Source organism: Seriola lalandi, unplaced genomic scaffold, assembly GCF_002814215.2.
Source record: "Seriola lalandi dorsalis isolate HSWRI2012SDOR001 ecotype SW California unplaced genomic scaffold, Sedor1 jcf7180002054660, whole genome shotgun sequence".
NCBI lineage: Eukaryota > Metazoa > Chordata > Actinopteri > Carangiformes > Carangidae > Seriola > Seriola lalandi.
In genome coordinates, this window is record NW_019525213.1 from 370456 (window position 1) to 386775 (window position 16320).

At 42.9% G+C, this 16320-nt stretch overlaps 2 protein-coding genes across 2 annotated transcripts in view; one reads left to right on the forward strand and one right to left on the reverse strand.

Moving 5' to 3' along the window:
- The first annotated feature begins 542 nt into the window (after window positions 1–542).
- Window positions 543–6180, forward strand: pccb (propionyl-CoA carboxylase subunit beta). The gene is made up of 15 exons (XM_023420898.1): window positions 543–818; window positions 1824–1943; window positions 2051–2119; window positions 2217–2273; window positions 2431–2544; window positions 2728–2838; window positions 3076–3184; window positions 3386–3506; window positions 3617–3698; window positions 3844–3967; window positions 4043–4150; window positions 4228–4328; window positions 4750–4848; window positions 4936–5035; window positions 5115–6180. The coding sequence occupies exons 1-15, from the start codon at window positions 573–575 to the stop codon at window positions 5234–5236; spliced, it is 1683 nt and encodes a 560-aa protein (XP_023276666.1). The 5' UTR covers window positions 543–572; the 3' UTR covers window positions 5237–6180.
- Window positions 6181–6899: 719 nt separating this feature from the next.
- stag1a (STAG1 cohesin complex component a) overlaps window positions 6900–16320 on the reverse strand; it is a 43749-nt gene continuing 34328 nt past the window's right edge. Inside the window, exons 16-32 of the mRNA XM_023420897.2 lie at window positions 16089–16192; window positions 15141–15233; window positions 14524–14817; window positions 14072–14142; window positions 13554–13722; window positions 12291–12383; window positions 11708–11882; window positions 11383–11522; window positions 11176–11277; window positions 10874–11022; window positions 10209–10337; window positions 9857–10059; window positions 9549–9717; window positions 9269–9385; window positions 9019–9133; window positions 8853–8933; window positions 6900–8545 (exon numbers count right to left, since the gene is read on the reverse strand). Of these exons, the coding sequence (XP_023276665.1) occupies window positions 8522–8545; window positions 8853–8933; window positions 9019–9133; window positions 9269–9385; window positions 9549–9717; window positions 9857–10059; window positions 10209–10337; window positions 10874–11022; window positions 11176–11277; window positions 11383–11522; window positions 11708–11882; window positions 12291–12383; window positions 13554–13722; window positions 14072–14142; window positions 14524–14817; window positions 15141–15233; window positions 16089–16192 (2228 nt within the window). The 3' untranslated portion in view covers window positions 6900–8521. The remainder of the gene's footprint in view (window positions 8546–8852; window positions 8934–9018; window positions 9134–9268; window positions 9386–9548; window positions 9718–9856; window positions 10060–10208; window positions 10338–10873; window positions 11023–11175; window positions 11278–11382; window positions 11523–11707; window positions 11883–12290; window positions 12384–13553; window positions 13723–14071; window positions 14143–14523; window positions 14818–15140; window positions 15234–16088; window positions 16193–16320) is intronic.

Here is a 16320-nt window from a genome sequence, read left to right on the forward strand (position 1 = left end):
TTATTTCTGTCCTGATGGTATAACCTCTATATAGTATATATAAGTATGTCTGTTTAAAGCATAATTTATATGTCTTACACATGTTTCTACAGGGCAGCATACTCGTGTGAAACATTGCCTGCTGCATAACTAATGGTTGACATGAAAATATAGTATTTGGATTTTAATTGGGGTTATTTTTACCCCGCGTTAGACCTTTCAGGCAGCCCTCACCCCCTAGGGTCGCAGGACTCGCAGCAATTATTTTTGAGCTCACATTTCCCTGAACAACATGCCCGGTTAGGGCAATGTTTAGGAGCAAAAATTGCCAAGCAGTGAAAACGATGACAAGCAAATGGGAAAGTTTACCTGACAAAATAAATTCAGGGCGGAAATTGTCCCAATATCTTGACTTTCAGATTTCGGCCCCTATGAACTACAGGAAAACCCGATTCCCTTTGGGTCCCGCCCATCAGCCAGAGCTACAACTTCTTTCTCTCTGATTGGCTGTCAGAGCGCGTCCCCCTTTCGCTATTGGCTCAAATCTCTGCCTTTCATGCCCCGGCCGCTGTCATCCGAGAACACGCGCAGCCATGATGGCGGCCTTCAGTGTGGCTCGAAGCAGCTGCGGACTGATAAATGGGTTGAAGATATCTTTCAGGAGTTTGGCTCAAGTGAAACATGGCGCAGTCGCTGCTTCAGTGCCGCAGACGAGCCTGCAACGGGACAGCCGCTGGTACTCGGTCAGCCACCTGTCCGTTAAGGAGAGGATTGACATTAAACGAAAGGCGGCCCTAGTCGGGGGAGGTCAGAAGAGAATAGATGCACAACACAAAAGGGTAAAGTCAGCTAACATTTGCTTTATGTCTTTATGTTAACATGCATTAACTTGAGCATGCTTGCGGGCTTTTAGTCTAATTTGCTGTGGCCACATTGACAACAGGAGGGGTTGATGGGTAAAATGCCTGGCTCAGAGGCTCTAAGTCCGTGGTTACTGCTGGAGTGTTCACTGTTTTCCCTACAACACATTTAAATTATCTTCACAAACCAACTTTCTTGCTCTTCTTGGATAATGTGTTGCTCAGTGGCGCATGAGACACTTGCAGCAACATCCACCTCTCAGTGCCCTTGAGCAAGGTACTAATCCTCTGCCAACTTCAGATAGAAGTTAAAGCTCAAACAACAAAAAACCCCAAAACATATTCCTATAGTCCTCTGGCATTTGAAAAAGACAGTCCCAGTATCCAATGTTACAGTACAGGCAACATGACGTGCATTTCTGTGCCTAAAAGATACTATAGAGGATCATTAGTGCTATTTTGTTGGTAAAATGTAATAGTTATTAGGGATGTTGCTCTGCTTTGCTGGGTAAAATTATTTGGCAGGTGGCTGTACCTGCAAATCCAAGATCAACTGTTTATCAGCAACACTGATAAAATTCCCTATTAAGATTTATGTATGCAATTTTATATAAGAATATATTAAAATTTGTGGAAAATCACTTGAGAAACTGTAGTTAGTTAGTTAAATGGAGGACAGGAATCTCTGCTTTTGGCTGATCGGTTGAATTGCTTGGGATCATACTGATCTGTCTGATGGTGTTATTAAAGATTTCATGATCAGCTACCGACTCAATTTGTAGGGAAACAGCAATCCCTGACCTCAAGGTAGCAGTGGTATCGGACCAATATTTGATACCGGTGACCAATATAAAGCAGCTCTACTAAATGATTTGCAACACTGACCACAGTGCCTTTTTTATATATATATATATATATATATATATATATTCAAATTGCACAATCACAATGTAGTGACTGGGTGTGTGTGTGTGTGTGTTGCAGGGTAAGCTGACAGCAAGGGAGCGAGTGGAGCTGCTGCTGGACCATGAGTCCTTTGTGGAGACGGACATGTTTGTGGAGCATCGCTGCTCTGACTTCAGCATGGAGCAGGACAGAAACAAGGTGACAGGTCAAATCCTATTCCGTCCAATTAAAGTTCGCAACAGTTCCCTCCTCTTGGGTTTTGAAATTTTATTGTTAGCATATCTTTTTCTCTCTCGCTGTCTTAGTTCCCGGGTGACAGCGTCGTGACAGGCCGAGGCAGGATCAATGGGCGACTGGTCTATGTATTCAGTCAGGTACAACACATAATACATAACTATATTGTAGGAAATTGTAAATTTTTGAAATGCAGAGCAGCTCCGTTTCGCTTGTATAATATTCTGTTTGTCTCAGGACTTCACAGTGTTTGGTGGCAGTCTGTCTGGAGCTCATGCACAGAAGATCTGTAAGGTAGGTTGGTGAAACCACCAGGAACCTTATCACCAATTCATATTTTAAAACATAACCTCGTTGTGCACTCTGAGCATGTTTTGTCTGTTAGTATATTTGTATTTTGTCAGTGGCTTTTCATGTTTGAACTCAGACTTTTCAAATGTTCTGTGCTCAGATCATGGATCAGGCCATGACGGTTGGCGCCCCGGTCATCGGGCTGAACGACTCTGGAGGAGCTCGGATCCAGGAGGGAGTGGAGTCTCTGGCTGGATATGCAGATATTTTCCTGGTGTGGTCATTTTGTGGAGTCTTTGCACGTCACTGCTCATTAACTGAAATCTTAATATCAAAATCACACCTACCAAACCTCAAGATCTGAGTCTTTCCTCAGTGACTGTAGGCACCTTATATTTTTGTGGGATTAACATATTCCCACTGTTAACATTTTGAAATAAACATTTTCCTTTTTCAGAGGAATGTGATGGCTTCAGGAGTTGTCCCTCAGATCTCCCTCATCATGGGTCCCTGTGCAGGAGGGGCCGTCTACTCTCCCGCGCTGACAGATTTCACCTTCATGGTGAAGGTATTGAGGACCCACAAAAATACAGCTGACATACTAATCCCTGCTCTGCTTTCATTTTATGTTAGCGACAGAAGGCAACCAAAATGTTTCAGTATTTCCAAATGCCAGTTTGACGTGTGTGTGTGTGTGTGTGTGTGTGTGTGTGCGTGTGTGCGCGTGTGTGCCTGTGTGCGTGTGTGCGCGTGTGTGTGTGTGTGTGTGTGTGTGTGTAATGTATGTGTTTGTGCGTGTGTATAGGACACATCATACCTGTTCATCACAGGACCGGATGTCGTGAAGTCTGTCACCAACGAAGACGTGACTCAAGAGGAGCTTGGTGGAGCTAAAACACACACCAGCGTGTCAGGTTAGTTTACATGTTAAGGCATTTAATTCTCCTGGTTTTCTTGTTGAGTTTTTATAAATCATCTTCACCTCCAACATTTTTAGTGTAAAGTATCAAATCAACATGTAAATCTTGCAGTAGCTCACCTGTGACCACCTCCTTGATTCAGACACTTAAGATACTTCCGATTCTAAATACTCTCATTTCATGTTTTGTTGTCAGGCGTGGCTCATCACGCTTTTGAGAATGACGTCGAAGCCCTCCTCAGCCTGCGAGAGTTCTTCAACTTCCTGCCGCTCAGCAATCAGGATCCATCCCCTATCAGGGAGTGCCACGACCCCAGGTAACCAATCATCTTTACCTCCACTTCACAAAACAACCGATCACCTTTCTGCGTGAGAGAATATCTGTTTTTATTTTCAACTTGTGTCTGATATCTCGTTTCTTTTTCAGTGATCGTCTGGTGACTTCATTGGACACTATCGTCCCGTTTGAGTCGACTAAAGCCTACGACATGTTGGACATCATTCAAGCAGTATGTATACACACACACACACACACACACACACACACACACACACACACACACACACACACACACACACACACACGCACTCTAATGTGTGCACCTACATCTCATGTAAGTAGTAATAGTTTCCTTTCTTCATGCACCTGTTCAGATAGTGGATGAGAAGGACTTCTTCGAGATCATGCCCAACTACGCCAAGAACATTGTGGTGGGATTCGCCCGCATGAATGGACGCACCGTGGGCATTGTGGGTAACCAGCCCAAAGTGGCTTCTGGTGAGTAAAGAAAGAAAGGCATAAATGATTTCTTAATGTCTTAGGAAATTAATTTATTTCTGTCTTGTGCATCAGGTTGTTTGGACATCAACTCCTCAGTGAAGGGAGCCCGCTTCGTTCGCTTCTGTGATGCTTTCAACATTCCCATCATCACCTTCGTGGATGTGCCAGGTTTCCTGCCAGGTATTCCTCAATAACCTCTTTACATTGAAACATGGTCTGTGTCATATCTGTAAATTCACACTGTTGGTTGTCATCAGGTACCGCTCAGGAGTATGGAGGCATCATCAGACACGGAGCCAAACTGCTGTTTGCTTTTGCAGAGGCAACCGTTCCAAAAATAACCATCATTACCAGAAAGGTGCGTGGGATTAATTAAAACCTCATGTTAGATGCTAACGTGAGGTTTCTAAGTGGCTGCCAGTGACTGTAACCCAACACATCCTGCTGCTTCCTCATCGCAAAGGTCATTATAAATTTCCTTCACTGAAGTACTTTGACTGTGAAGCAGCTGCAGGAAGTGCAGAGTTTGCATTGCAACATGCACTGCTTCATCACTACTTGACATATTTTCTGAAGAGATGCTGCCTGCTACAGTATTTTCAACTTGCTTAAGGCAAATTAACACTTTTTTATTGTCAATGCAGGGGGAGCTCTGTCGGTAGAGAATTCATGTTGTCGTGTATAAAAATAAAATCAGTGGTTTTCAGATTAGAAAAAAAGCCATCATATTGTTCAGTGTGACATGACTGAGACTCAGTATGTCTGTGTGTGCATGTCAGGCTTATGGAGGAGCCTATGATGTGATGAGCTCCAAACACCTGAGAGGAGATGTGAACTACGCCTGGCCCACGGCCGAGGTTGCTGTCATGGGTGCTAAGGTACAAACACGCAGATTCTTTTTGTTTTGACTCTATCTCTCTCTTGATTTGACATTGCGCATGTTCTGTTCTGCTTTTTTTTCTCAGGGTGCTGTTCAGATTATCTTCAGAGGGAAGGAGAACCAAGCGGAGGCAGAGGCTGAATACGTGGAGAAGTTTGCCAACCCTTTCCCAGCTGCTGTCAGAGGTAAACTTTCCCCCCAAAAAATATAAACAAATATAATACATGATACACTTCTCTGTGACTGTCCTAATCTTCGTTTTAGGTTTTGTGGATGACATCATCGAGCCGTCGACCACTCGCAAGAAGATCTGCAGAGATCTGGAAGTGCTGGCCAGCAAGAAGCAAGTCAACCCCTGGAAGAAACACGCCAACATTCCTCTGTGAAACACACCCAGACAGTTTCCACATTAACACTACCTAAAGGCACTCGCTGTGGGATTTCACTAGTATTCAAACGAAACAAATGAACTGCAGTGGTGACCCGGGATGACGACTTTGGTAGCCTGCTCAGCAGATGTTAGTTGTCATGTTTCATTTCACAGTTTCTCCTTGCTGCTGTTGTTTAAAACTCATTTACCACTCCACTGAAAGCAACACGGGAGATACACGCCTTGATCTTGTTCCTGCTTTAATAGTGGCTCCAGATTTCCTCCCAGCTATTTTTTTGAACTATAAACTGCATCAGCCTCAAGCTGTGGGGATTTTTTAGGATTTGTGGGAAATGTTAGAGCTCTGTAAACAAAATCAGGACGTGTATATTTACTTTTACATCTTCACCACTGATATGCAAGATGTTCATGGGAAAAGCTGAACACATTTTACGATATCTGAATGGAATAGTCACACACATTTTAAATGACTATCATGTCAGTAGTGGCCATATTGGTCACTATTGTTGGTGCGATTGGATATTCTAAAAACAAGGCTGTATCTGAAAGGGCAGATTACATGTTGCCAATAATATGCATTTTTAAAAACCACAGGCAACTATCGACAGCAAAATGCAAACATGCTGTGGTCTGTTGTCATGTACGGTATTTCCAAACCCCACTGATGTACTGTATTAAGTTTGTCTAGGTTGTACAGTAGTTTGTGCTCCCTCTGTTTGATATCCTCCGTTAAGGTCAAGAAAAAGTCATTTTCACAACTTGGAACTGTGCCTTCTGTCTCGGGCAGGCTCTGCTCTGCCATCTGTAAAATAAATCAAGGACACCACTGTGTGCGTTTGATTAAATTCTACCAATGATGTAGTATATGTTGTCAACTTAGTGTTTTTTGACAAATATAAATAAGAATTGATCAGAAAAATAAAATGAGATATGGAGTAAGTGGATGGCTGCTTTGTCCAATGTATGTGAACATTCAGAGGTACTGAAGGACTATGAGAGAAGGCTGAAATAGTCAAGCAGTTATGAATTAAAAATGAAATGCAGAAGTTCGGTTGGTGTTTAAGGAACAAAATCTTTCACTGCTGGGAGTTAAATGAGAAAATTATCTGATGTCACTCATCTTTGTATGGCAAATATGAAGCTACAGCCAGTGCTAAAGCTAATTTAAACTAAGTGCAACTAAAACAGCAAGCATGGCAAAAAAAAAAAAAAAAATTCAATCTACCAGCAGCTCTGAAAATAACCAATCAACATTTTCTATTTCATTCATACAAAATATATGTAAATATGAACAACCATACAAAAAGTGATGTGTAAAAATGACAACGTTGCGTCTCTGATTGTTTTGCATGCACTTGTGATCATTGGCTCTTTGTCGTCATTTTGAGTGTTTATGTGGTTGCTTTGTCTTTTAATGGTTAAATGAAGGGGTCAAATGAGCCTGTACCCAGTAGACCTGCTCCATGGGACTGTGTTATAGGGTCAAAAACTCTAGAACAAGAGAGTAAGTGGGCCTTGAGTCTGCTGCTGCTTCCCGGGTCAAGAATGAAATGTCATGAGATGAAATTGACGATGAAATCTCTGAAAAAGCTGAAAACTGTTGCAGCTGTTCTGAACAAATACCGAGGACGTGAGACACACAAACACCGGTCCGTAAATTGATTACAGATTTTATTTTATTAAAAAGAATTTAGGTTCACAGAAAAAAAAAAACTGGCTTTTAGAGCATTTTAGGGCAACTGATGTCAACTGCACTGCAGAGAAGATCCAATTGTCTCTGATATTTACAGGAGGACTGCTGAGCCAGCCAATGAGGAAAAGTAAAAGACTGATTAACCAACAGAGGGTGAATAAAGATATGGCTGGACACATTCAAAACACATTCAAACAAATCTGTCAGACATAAAGATCCATCACTGCACTGGATATGAACAATGATAACAACAAATCTTCAGCTCTGGATCAGTTAACACTGTTTCTGCAGGTGTAAAAATTGAAGTAACTTGATTATGACCTGTAAGATGAAGAAACCGAACAAATAATCTGCTGTAATACTGAACTGTGAAACGATTACAATCAGACCATACAGCGCTTAAAAGCTGGTGTCCCACAGCAACAATCTGAGCTTGGTAACCGTTAGATATGACTTACAGGTGGAGGGGGAGGGGCTGGAATATACTGTAAGTATGTAGGCCACAATTTGGCAACGAACAAGATACATATTCAAGAAAAAGCTGTACAAACATCAGACAAAAACAAAAACACACTTGATTTAAAACTTTAGTACTAAAGCTACAGAATTCAAAATATGTTTATTGTCTTTTTTTAAAACTTTTTTACTTCAAAAAGCCATTATTCAGGTCGTGTGTGTGTGTGTGTGTACAGAACGTTTCAAAGATTTGAGAGGGTGGGGCTTCTGTCTGAGGGCGGTAAAGGGTGCGGCTTCACCGTCAAACGACAACACTCGCTTTTGCTTTGACATCACACACAAGACAGTTACATCACTTCCTCCAGGTCGGCCTACAGCTGTTGACCTCTGTGTGCATGTGCGACTACTCAACCATCATCATCACCACCAACACTTTACACACATATCACACACCAGCACCACCACACACAAGGACTCAGATGGCGAACAGAGAGAGAGAGAGAGAGAGAGAGAGGAGAGAGAGGGGTGGGTGGGTGGTAGTAAGAGCAAAGATATAGAACATTTAGTACTGAGATCCTCTCTATGTTGGATTTAACCAGACGGATCGAAGTGCGACACCAAAACAAGGGGGGGCTGTACAGAGTGTTACGTTGCTCTGTGCTGCTGATCGCGAGCGGAACCAAACAACTTTACATCTGTGTAACAGAAAACCGTAAAAACTGCGAGTACTCATTGGCTGGCTGCAGGATTACGCAGCCAGAGCGCCGTCAGAGCTACCGCTAAGAAGAGCTAAACCAACAGGCTGAGGAGGAACAGGAGGAAGAGTAGGAGCAGGATGAAGCTCTTGAATAATCCGGACTAGGTTCTGGATCCTCCAGCTCGTCTGATAAAAACAGAGCGGATCCTCGCTTAATGCTTCCAGGTGAGATCCAGCCGATTTTGGATCCATCAGTAGATCCGCTTGACAAACATCCTTCCATCATGTCTTACAGAAAGAGAAAAGTACTTCAACAATGTTTTTTTTCTTCTTCTTCTTAAGAGTTTGACTGGCAGGTGATCTGGGTTAGACCCCTCCCCTCATCTGTACTCCTGATTTGGATCCTGAACTCAGGATCTTTACCTCATTCCGGATCAGAACATGGGCATGCTGAATCCCTGGAACAATGGACCAAAACAATGTCAGAAAAACAGTAAGCAGTGTGCATAGCAGTGTCTTTTTTAATATTTCCACTAGAGGGCTCCAAAGTCAAAAAGCTCTAATTCTACACATAGTGGCTTTAAACTGTGATGTGAAAGTTTACAGAACGTTCAATACTGTATGTAATTTGAGATTAAATAAGAAATTTATGATTACAGAATAATCTGCAGATTCGTTTCTTCTGTCATTTGTTCTCATCTATTAACTGACTCCTTGTTTCAGCTCTATTTACATAAATGACAAAGTGTACAAAGTCTTACTCACCGACTCGTCCTCAATCATTGCTGCAGAGTCAAAGAAGTCGGGTCTTAATTCTGCTCTTTCACGTCTGTTCCTCGATGGCGGCTGAGAAGGAAAAAAGCCAAAAGTTAAAAGGGTCCTCAGTGCTTCTGTGGAAAGTCACAGTTCAAGAGGAAGCGATGTTACTGACCAGGTCGATCACCATAGTGTCTTCAAACTCCTCATTCATGTCTTCCAGCTGACCCCGCGACGACATCATCACATCTTCGAAGATCGGCTCTGCGTCATCCTCCATCAACCCGCGCCTAAAGAGTCGGAGGCAAGGAACAGTTTATTTTTTCTTGTTATCAGTTAATTTATCACACAAAGTTTGTGATCCAGGTTTCACCAAGCATCATGGATCTACTGTAGCCGATGCCGTAAAGGCTAAACACACTTACACAGTCTGCCGGACGCCCTGATTGCTGCGTGACTTGATGTAGTTCATGCCCGTCCGGTCCTTCCTGTTCACTTCCTCCATCTTCTGCTGACCGAGCCACGACATCTGCATCTGAGGACTGCAGACAGGCAGACAAAAAGCTGGATTTTCACAGTAATACACATCAGTTCAATATGTAGGAGTAAATGGAAGAAAGATGCTGACTGACACAAATGCTATATTTCAGCATTTGTATGTGGATGAACAGTACATGCGTGTGCACGGTATGTGAATGATCTCACTTGTGTACGAAGTCGTTCTCTGATCCGGGTTCTGAGTCCGGGTCTGGCAAGTGTTCTGCCGGTCTGTTCTCTCTGAGGACTGTTGAGGTGAGCTGAGGGGTCTGCAGCGCCCCCGGTGTCTGTAGGGTGTCGTTACGCATCAGCCACGAGCCCTCCACACTACTCTCCTCTGCAAACGAACACAGAGAAAGTCCACAGCTTCAGCAACGCAGTGGTAGGTAACCGCGTACATGTCTCCTTTCCCGTAATGGTTTCAGTGCAGCCGAGCCAAACAAACAGCGTAACGCTAGCCTCTACTGTCTGCTCACCCTCGATGCGTTTCTTGTGTAGCGGCGGTCGCCCCTTCTTGCTGCGGACTGAGCCGGTCTTGCTGCTGGAGCCTGACGTGACGGACATGTGGTCCTCGTCTCCCCCTGTCAGCAGGCTGTTCCTGTAGGAGATCAGCGGCAGCCACACGTCCTCCCGACGCTCCGACATCGACTCGGACATGAACTTCTCCAGATACGAGTGGCTGAGGAGAAATCCAGCAATTGAACTTGACTCAGGATGATACCACTTACTCCATGGGGATTTATTTATGAATAACTTTTCATTACAAGACAGTAAAGGATCTTTAATCTATGTGAACAATATAGTGTGATGATATGACTGGACACTTACACTGTCTTTTTGTCCTGGCGGATTAGTTTAGAGGAGAATTCACTCAGGACCTCCAGGAAGGCCAGGTTGATAGGAGGAAACTCTGGTCCTCGGGGATTCTGGTACTTAAATGCAAACTCTATTCCATCCCTGATACATGATGAAGAGAGAGAGAGAGAAACAAAGACAGAAAGGTGACAGTTAGAAAAAAGGAACAGAGCAAAATAGAGTAAGTCCCAAAGATACCAAGAGTTACAGAAATAGAAAACCTCTGATATTGCCAGCAGACAACATTTTTTCCCTTTTTTTTTTTTACATTTATAACATTTAAACTCTTGAACTCTTCTGTTCAACTTTTAAGTCACTTTGTTGTTCTTGCTTTGGCTTCAGTCTATTAGATGATGAATTGACAATTCCTAGTAAAATATCTAATTCCTCTTTGACCCTGTAGCAACCTGGGTCATCATCATTTTATTTGTCCGTGTTTAATTTGGTCTTTCTGAACCCCGTATGGAACCTGACACCTAATCCCTAACCCGATAGAAGATCTAATTTCTAAATCTGACTAATGCAGCTTTGTAAAAGCTGCACATTTACTTTTAACAACTCAGTTTTTCTTCACTTCCTCCCTGTCTGGTTGCAGCTGTTAGCCCCGCCTTATGCCACAAACAGATCATGGTTCTTACTTGTGCAGCGTGGCCACAGCCTCTCTGGTCTTGATCTGATCCAGGCCGAAGGTGAGAGCGAAGCGGCGGGCCAGCTCTTTGATGCCGCTCACATGAGATGATGTTCGGTCCAGGTTGGGACCCTGATCCTGCAGCAGCTCGTTGAACAGCTGAAACACACACACACGCACGCACACACACACACACACACAGAGGAATTTGCACGTTAACAGTTGGCTCTTTGTACGTTTGCACATGAGCGCAGTCAAGACCTCAAGAGTGCATTGTTACAAGCCTTTACGTGACGCGTTTCACTGTCTCACCTGCTGCAAACTGAGGATGAGTGTCTTGGCACAGAGAATCTTGTCCGTCTGTCTGGTTTTACTGAGAGTCTCTTTGATGATGTCTCCATAATCATTATAATACTGAGGCAGAGAAAACAAACAGTGCACGATTACACAATTTTGGTTTGGTTGTGGTTTCATGGATTGTCATGGTCTGTTTTATGTTAAGTACAGATGAACACACACCTTCATGTAGTGTTTGAAGATGTCGGCAGCAGCGGGCATGTCTACAATGTCGTAGATGATGAGTTTGCAGAAAGCAGCGAGCAGGTTTCTCCTCTTGTGGAGAGCCTCGATCTTGTTGGCCTCGTCCTCCTCGTCTCCCTCTACAGGCGCATTCGCAGAAGTGGAGAGAAGTTATACACAAGAAGAATAGACTGAACAAGTGGGGTCATTTAGTAGTTAATTTGTCAAAATATCTTTTAAGCTTATTAATCATTAAATGTGACACAATTTGTGGTTTCATTAAAACAAAATGCCCGGTAAAAAACTGTCTTTCTCCGTCTCTCACCCATGCTCTGGCTCTCATCATCCTGGTCGATGAAGACGTGGTCCAGGACGAAGTTGAGGAGCTCGTTCTGCAGAGTGCTGTCTGGGTTGAAGACCAGCGGCTGGAGGCCTTCCCTGCCGCCGGAAACCAGCTGGTGACTGAAGATCATCAGCAGGTCACAGAGAAGCATGAACGCCTGAGCAAATAGAGGAGCAAATAAGAGAGTTATGGTTTGACAGAGCGTCTGACCTGTTCAGTAATAAAACTGCAGATCCACAAAAACCTGATTGTTATTTTTGATAAAGCATTTTTTTTTTTGGGAGGGCCAGAGGACTTCAAAATAAACTCTGCATTGTTTCAAGAATTCTCTAGTGTTTTGAGAGGTTAGTTAGTGAACTGTACTGATGATATTCATCAATCAAACTCATCAACATATCAGACACCGTTGCTAATTTGTAATGAAGACAGCAAACAGTTTTTACTTTTATCTGATATCTGCTATCAAAACACGTTTCTGACAATAACATTCACAATCACATGAAGACGTCGTTTTACTTCCTTCACAGTGAAGGTGGAGCTCGTCGCATCAGGTGCGTGTTGTTACCTGCTCTTTAACTGGGGTGTTGACATTGGACAGGCACTGCTGGCACACAGCCAGGAAAGACTTCACCACTCTCCTGAGAGCCACGAGGTCATCCTGCATACACACACGCACACACGCACAAAACACAACACAACACATCATTAGCCAAGTGTCAAATAATGAGCGCTTGGAAAGGAATCAATAGTAAACAGCAGTATCAGTCAGACTAAATGTCTGGCCCTGACTAACTGCACCAATGAAGTAATCAAACTTTAATGATTTGAATCTATCATCAACTAACTTCACTGACTCACGAGAATCAATACACTTGTGTCGCTGCAGGTCAGAGAGCTCAGCGGGACGTGGGAGACTCATCGACTATTAATGATGATGTTTGTTGTCTTTTTTTTTTTTATTTAATTGTTGACACATTGTCAGCGCAGATTATATAGAGCAATCTGCATAATTCAAATTTTAATGGTCAACAGAATATTAGTTTATACTAATTTTGGCTGCTTGTTTCATACATACTGCAAGTTATTTTTTCTGGTTAAAGGTAGAGCTGAATCAATTGGCTGATAGATAATTTATTTTTTTGTCTTGTGATCTTTATTGTCATTGTTAAAAAACAACAAAAGTCCGTTCAGCAGCTCTTCATCAATGTGCAGCATTTTTTTAAGGTTTTTTTTAGAATAAGAAATTTGCCCTCGCATTGCATTCACAGATTAAATGCTTTATAGAACGATTGAGAAAATAATCAATAATGAAAAAAAGCTTTAGTTGCAGCTTTAGTGAATACTGACAAATGAAGTGACATACAGTGGGGGCAAATGAGGGAATCTTTAAAGCTACTGTAGGTCAGGGTGCAGGCCCATTGAGCTTGAGCTAAAGAGGTTATCTTTCAACTTTAAATAGTGCACTGTGGGAAAGGGGCGAACACTCCCCCGCAGTGGATTAGGGGTTAAAGTGTCTTCGATGTTTGGGCTTTGGTCCATTGCAAGATAACAGCCTTGGGATCTGTAGCCTCTGAGCAGTGTTCAAGAGTTAAATGAGATAGATTGGGGGTAAGCCCCTTGAACGGGGGTAAGCATCCTGTCCGATAGTGTGATGGATTTTTTATGCCTAAGCTGCCCGTCTCTGCAGAAATACAGATAAGCTTCTGTCCCTCTGGGGTCACTGATGCTTAGACATGGCAGCCTCAAAGCTGAGCCCCTAACCAAAGAAAACGCTGGGACCTGAGTGTGCTCAGTGTTGTGAGCCCTGTGAGTGAGTGGAGTCCGGCACCTTGCTGGGAGCCCCCTCTGTGATCTTGACCAGCTGCCAGAGGATGGAGTAGTGCGAGCACTGCAGGGCCTGGACGGCTATCTGCTCTGGCATGGAGCCCTGCTCGATGCCTGCCTTCAGCAGCCGGTAACAGCTCCCAAATAAATCCCACCGCGTCAGGTCATGGGCACTGAGGCAGGAAACAAGAGGGTTAAATCAGTTTATTCAGTTGAAATTTCAGACACTTATGTTTTTCATCTTATCGCATTCTTATAGTATAATCTGTGAAATGTAGCTGAAATTATATTTTTTAATTAATCAACAAAAAATCATTGAATAACTGTTTTAAAAGCATTGTCTAGTTTCAGTTTCACAGTTGTGAGGATGCTGCTTTTCTTTGTCTTATCTGACGGGGTGAGTTAAACAATCAATGAGTCCAGAAAACAATTAAAAAATTATTCAAAATGGAAATAAATATAAAAAATGATTATTTTCATTCTTAAACAATTTGAAAGTAAGAAGTAAAGAGAGAATCATACTTGTGGAAGGCTGTGAGTCTCTTGAGAGTAGATAAAACATTGTAGATATCGTCATCGTCGGCCTCCTCAGCCTGCAGTGTAACAATCACCAGTTAGTTTAAAGAGACTAGACAAATACTGTAACAAACACCAACCTCAGAACAAACACTGACACACAACCTGCTTATGTTTGTGGAAAACCTCCCCATTTCTAAAAGTAAAGATTTCTTTCTAAATGTGTATTTTTATAGCCTGATAAAACTTTAATTTGCTATCTAATGTTCACTGAATAGTATGTGTGTGGAGGCTCAATTTAACCCTTATTTCATTGATGTAGATTATCAATCAAATACATATTTGATAAATAAACAGAATTTTTCCCTCATTTAAACAGCGAGAGTAGAGATAAAGAACACTTTCCCTTTATTCACTAATCCCTTTCAAATCCACACCTTCTCCTCTTCCCATCATACCTCCTGCAGAAGCTCCTCGACCGAGTGTGCAAATCGATCGGTCATCTCGTCGATGAGCTGCGAGCGGGCGATGTCCACACGGTTCATGATGGTGTACTCCTCAGAGCAGAGGATGCTGTAGGTCTTGCTGCAGGCTTCGAGCACGTCAGTTTCGATGTGCTTCTCCACCACCAGCCGGATCTGCTTCAGCAGAGCGTCCAGGTGCTTCTCCATGCGCCCTGCGCTGTACACGTCCAGGTCAAAGTACTGTGGGATCTGCAGCAGGTTGGCTACTTTCTCTGAGTCTGCCTGATACTGTGGGCGAGGGAACAGAGACAGACACTTAGATGAAGAAGACTTACAGATGCATAGAGGCAGTGGAGAGGAGGAGAGACCCATCAATCAACACCTGATGCTTTGTTTCTGTTTCTCAGTTCGTAAAACGGTCAATTACATTTTAAGTATTTAGCCAACACACTTGTCCAGAGCGTCATTTAGTCAATAACACCTCTCATGACCACATAAGTAACACCTTAATCAATTATTTCGACAAGCCAATCATTCACCTGCCCAATCATTAATCAGCGCCTGTTTCTGGCTGCGTGCACGCTGCAGGCTGGAGCTTTGGAAAGTCTTACCTTGGACAACAGCATGGGCAGGGCCATGATGAAATGCTCTGTCAGTTTGTTCTTGTCGTCTATCTGGGTCTTCCTCTCCTTCGCCGTCAGCACCTGCACAAACAAACACAAAACTTGAGGTCAAATGTTGCTGGGATATAAAAAAAAATAAATAAATAGGAAGGAGAGGAGGCTGGAACAAAAAAAATGCAATTTTGTGTTAGAAATAAAACAGAAATGTTGTCCCCCTCCTCTTCAATCTGAAGTTGTTCAAGTGTAGCACAATTCTCCTTTTGCCATATCAGTTCCCTACCCATGAATCTGCCAAAGATGTTATGTCTTGCTAAACTGGTTGCCTGCTGAGACAAGGGGTTAGAGTTGTGTTTTTCTTTCCACCCGACTTTTCCTTTAATCTTTTCTTCCACATAAAGATGTATGTACACAGTTACACATTAAACACTTAAAAAACAGATATAATGTAAGGGGACAGAGGCACTTTTCTCCCAGTAACGAGTAGATAGAGTAGTATAAAGAAGAAAACGACAAACAGCAAACAAAAATACAAATGAGCAAAAAGGCAGACTTTATTATTTTAACATACATAGCAAGATTAGATCAGTCTTCTTCTCTGTGTTTAATGTTTTTTCAAAATGAACAGAGCTCTGCGGGTTATCAAAGGCCTCATGATGCATGTATTGGTCAGTCTCAGGTTAACCTGAAATTTTAACATAGTCTGGACTGACATCAAAAAGAGTCATAGACTGGACTTGTACATCTAAGTCCTTTGATTCAGCTGGACCAACAAGTGTGACCTCAGTTTGTACTGTGAACCAATGTTTCCCCTTGAACAAACGTTCTTACAAGCTAAATTACAACATGTGAACAATATTGCTCAAGGTGTCTGTTGGCAGGTATATATTCACCTCTCATCACATCAAAAGGCGTATGATGTGTGTGTACATGACCTACCCGTTTGCCAGTGCCTCTGCCAACAGGTGGGTGTGCCTCTGCTGCCTGTCGGATGGTGCACACTGTCAGCTCTATCAGCGCACTCTCCTGTCTGTCTGACAACACTGCAGAGACGGACGGAAGAGAAGGAGAGGGAGGGAAGGAGCGAGAGAAAGAGAGACAAACAGAGAGGTGACAAACAGAGAGGGATTAGGAGAGACTCCAAGAGAGAGTTTCAAGGAACAAGATTTTA